This window comes from Mus pahari, chromosome 19 (genome assembly GCF_900095145.1).
Source record: "Mus pahari chromosome 19, PAHARI_EIJ_v1.1, whole genome shotgun sequence".
Classification (NCBI taxonomy): domain Eukaryota; kingdom Metazoa; phylum Chordata; class Mammalia; order Rodentia; family Muridae; genus Mus; species Mus pahari.
Genome location: NC_034608.1, coordinates 23,685,347 through 23,689,124, shown reverse-complemented (window position 1 = coordinate 23,689,124; position 3,778 = coordinate 23,685,347). Strand labels below are relative to the sequence as shown.

Genomic DNA, 3,778 nt, shown 5'->3' with positions numbered 1-3,778 from the left:
CAGCCCAGGAAATGTTTCATAAGGAGGCAATATTGCAATCAAACTGAAACTGTGTAGTGTAAGGTCCTAAGTTAAGAGAAAGGGGGAAAATAATGGTATCAGAATCTTCAAACTAACTTATAATTGAACTAGGAGGAGAAATCATAACTTTGTTCATGTCATGATGCAGTAGTCGCATTATTCCCTGAATAATGTTCTTTCATTTGATGTCTGAAGGATCNAAGGAAGGCTATCAGGTAACCTCCTCAAATAAGTGGGTGAAGAAGAGGGGCNGGGAACAAAAGAATAATGAACATGAAATAACAAAAATGTACATTTTCACAGATGCGGATCAGTGTATGCAGTGTTTAGACCATCAATATACCAACGCAGCACAGGACCACTGCCTCCAAAAATCTATNACCTTCCTGGATTATGAAGATCCCATGGGCATAGGTCTGTCCTGTGTAGCCTTGTGCTTCTCTGCATTGNCAGCTCTAGTTCTTGGCATCTTTCTGAAGCAGAAAAACACTCCTATTGTGAAGGCAAATAACCGCACTCTCAGCTACATCCTGCTCGTCACCCTTAACCTCTGTTTTCTCTGTACTTTTCTCTTCATTGGTCATCCCAACACAGCCACTTGCATCCTACAGCAGACCACATTTGGAGTGGTGTTCACTGTGGCTGTTTCCACTGTCTTGGCCAAAACTATTACNGTGGTTCTGGCCTTCAAGGTCACTGCTCCAGGAAGAAGAATCAGGTGGTTGTTGGTAACACGGGCACCTAACTTCATAGTTCCCATCTGCACCTTGATCCAAATTATACTGTGTGGAATCTGGCTGGCAAACTCTCCTCCCTTCATTGACACAGATACACATTCTGAACATGAACATATTATCATCATGTGCAANAAGGGCTCAGTCACTGCCTTCTACTGTGTGCTGGGATATCTGGGGGCTCTGGCCCTGGGAAGCTTCACCATNGCTTTCCTGGCCAGGAATCTACCTGACACTTTCAATGAAGCCAAGTTCCTGACATTCAGCATGCTGGTGTTCTGCAGCGTCTGGGTCACCTTTCTCCCTGTCTACCACAGTACCAAGGGAAAGGTCATGGTGGCTGTGGAGGTCTTCTCCATCCTGGTCTCCAGTGCAGGACTTCTAGGCTGTATCTTTGCCCCCAAGTGCTACATCATTTTGTTAAGACCACANAGGAACTCTATTCAGGGTCACAGGGACAAAATACACTATAGTTATAAGACTTAATAAGCTTTTTATTAATTGTTCAACGTAGTACATTATTACATTTTCATACATATATATTATTCCTATTCATCCCACTAACAAGCTGATAATACCCCATCCCCTCTATCTGTCTCCTCTTGTTCCTTATCTTAAAACAATCTTTATTTCTATATTCATACANATGTTTCATTACGCCCCTCTCTCCCAGCTCCCTCACTTTCTTCCCTCTCTCGACTACTTTCCACTTTCATGTGATTAGGGAGAGAGAAAGAATGAATGCCAGCTGCCTATGNNATTTATCCTTATGACCATGGCTTTAGTCACATAATTTAACAATTTCCAAATCCATAATTTTCCTCTTAAATGTCATGACTTTATTCATTTTTAAGGTTGAATAAATGCCACTGTAAATATGTTCCATACTTACTTTTTCAATTCACCTGTTGATAGATATCTAGCATTCTTCCTTTTTGTACCTACCATGTAAGTACAACAATAACCTTGGATGTGCAAATACCTTTGTAGATGTCTTCTGGGTCTATATGCCCAANAGTGGTATGGTTAGATTCAATGATGTTCTATTATTAATTTTTTTAAGTAACTATCTTATACCATAGTAGAAAAAAAACCTACTACATGTAATAAAAATCACAAAGGAAAAAAAATTGGGTGTCGGGACAGCTTTCTAAGGTTTCAGACTATGGAAACTGGCAAAGAGATTAGTGAATTTGTGGCACTTACTTTCCCTGTGGTCTAAGCTATTGATGAAATTCACCACCACCACCACTACATCTCCAAAATCCAGAAGAGACATATAAACCAGAAGATGTGTACTCTANAACACAAAACACAAGAAACATTAAAAAGTAAGGCAACATTCTGAGATAGGTAAAATATCAGATGAATATTTCAAAGTTTTCTTATAAAAAAAAGATCAGTGACCTGAAAGTGAATATTCAATGGGAAAATTAATCCAATACAGGACCTACAGAGAAAGTCATCAATACAAAAGAAAAAGGCAGCAAAAGAGATGTAAACACTCAGCAAGATGAAAGAAAACTTAAGCAATTATGCTGCTTAGAGGAGGGACAAAGGGGTTGAAAATGAAAACAACAAAACCAAAAGAGCATAGAGGGAAACATGGAAAATGGACTCGATAAAACAGAAGAAAGAATATCAAGATGGAGAAGGGAGGAGAAATAATACATATAGACACCAATAAGCAAAAAGTGAATTATCATAACCACAATGTCCAAGTAAGACCAAACCCAAGAACTGGTGAAGTAAACACCAAAGGTTCAGCATTTCCATTCAACAACATTAAGGCAGAAAATTCCCCAAGCCCAGAAAACGAAACAAACATTCAAACACAAGTGACATTCAGAATCCCAAACCAACACAATCANGGAAGAACCTCTCCATGGCATCTTATAGTGGAGATGTCAAAGATACAAAGCAAGGAACCAGTATTAGATGCTGTATAAGAAAAACACCAACTCGCCTACAAAAGCCAAGCCCCAGAGCACTACCAGCAACCCTGAACCAAGAAGTCATGAAATGATGTAATTCAAGTCTCAAAAGCAGATAATTCCTAGTCAAGACTATTACGCAAGCAAAATGGTCTCCTGGATTTGAAAAGAAATAAGGACATTTCAACATAACCACAACTGAAGGAGTCCCTGACCGCCAAGTTAGCGATGCAGAAGAAATTTCAATCACAAGACCACACAGGAAAGAATAGAGTTCATAAACAGGTTAGCTGAACAAAGGAGAGCTGGAAGGAGCCCATTATATCCAACAAAGTAAACCAGATACTAATGTGGAAAAAACCATAATCCAACCAACAAAAATGACAAAAATTTGTCGATATTTGTCAATGATAGTCTACAAGTAGTGGCCTCAACTAGACAAAAAGAGATGCAAACTGGTTGACTGGATTAAAAACTGAAAAGGAACTCCATGGAGAATAGTGGAAGGTCACCACTTGACAGAGGCGACTAAGAAGAACATGGAGGACTAGGGGCTGTGAAATTACTCTGTATGATATTTCAGTGAGGTCACTACATATTTGTCAATACTTACCAAATGTAAGGCACAAAATATGAACCCCGGTTTGGTATAGTGGGCACACATACAACTGCATCATTGGGGAACTGTTTGGAGGGCAAGTTGAAAGGTAACCTGATTTAATAAAGAAGAACAAGGAGGAAATAATGAACACTAATGTGAAGTGTGGACTTTGGGTGAGGATGTGTCATGTGGACCGGACCACACACAGCACTGTAATGGAAAGATGTTGAAGAGGGGAGTAGCTTACACATGATGAGCAAAGGGAGCAATGAAACCTCTCAACATTCTTATAAATTTCAAGCTCTAAATAATTTNGAAACNGGGTTTCTTTGTGTAGCCCTGCCTGTCCTGAACCTAGCGCTANAGACCACGCTGGCCTCAGACTCACAGAGACCCACCTGTATCTGCCTCCCAAGTGCTGGGAGTAAAGACGTGCCATCACTCAGCAACTAACTAATTCTTACAAAATGAAAATACAATCTATGCAT

At 39.8% G+C, this 3,778-nt stretch overlaps 1 protein-coding gene across 1 annotated transcript in view; it reads left to right on the top strand.

The window, feature by feature from the left end:
- LOC110336936 (vomeronasal type-2 receptor 116-like) overlaps nt 1–1,241 on the top strand; it is a 72,825-nt gene extending 71,584 nt beyond the window's left edge. The window contains exon 4 of the mRNA XM_021219673.1: nt 325–1,241. Coding sequence (XP_021075332.1) covers nt 325–1,241 — 917 coding nt within the window. The remainder of the gene's footprint in view (nt 1–324) is intronic.
- The last annotated feature ends 2,537 nt before the right edge of the window (nt 1,242–3,778 follow it).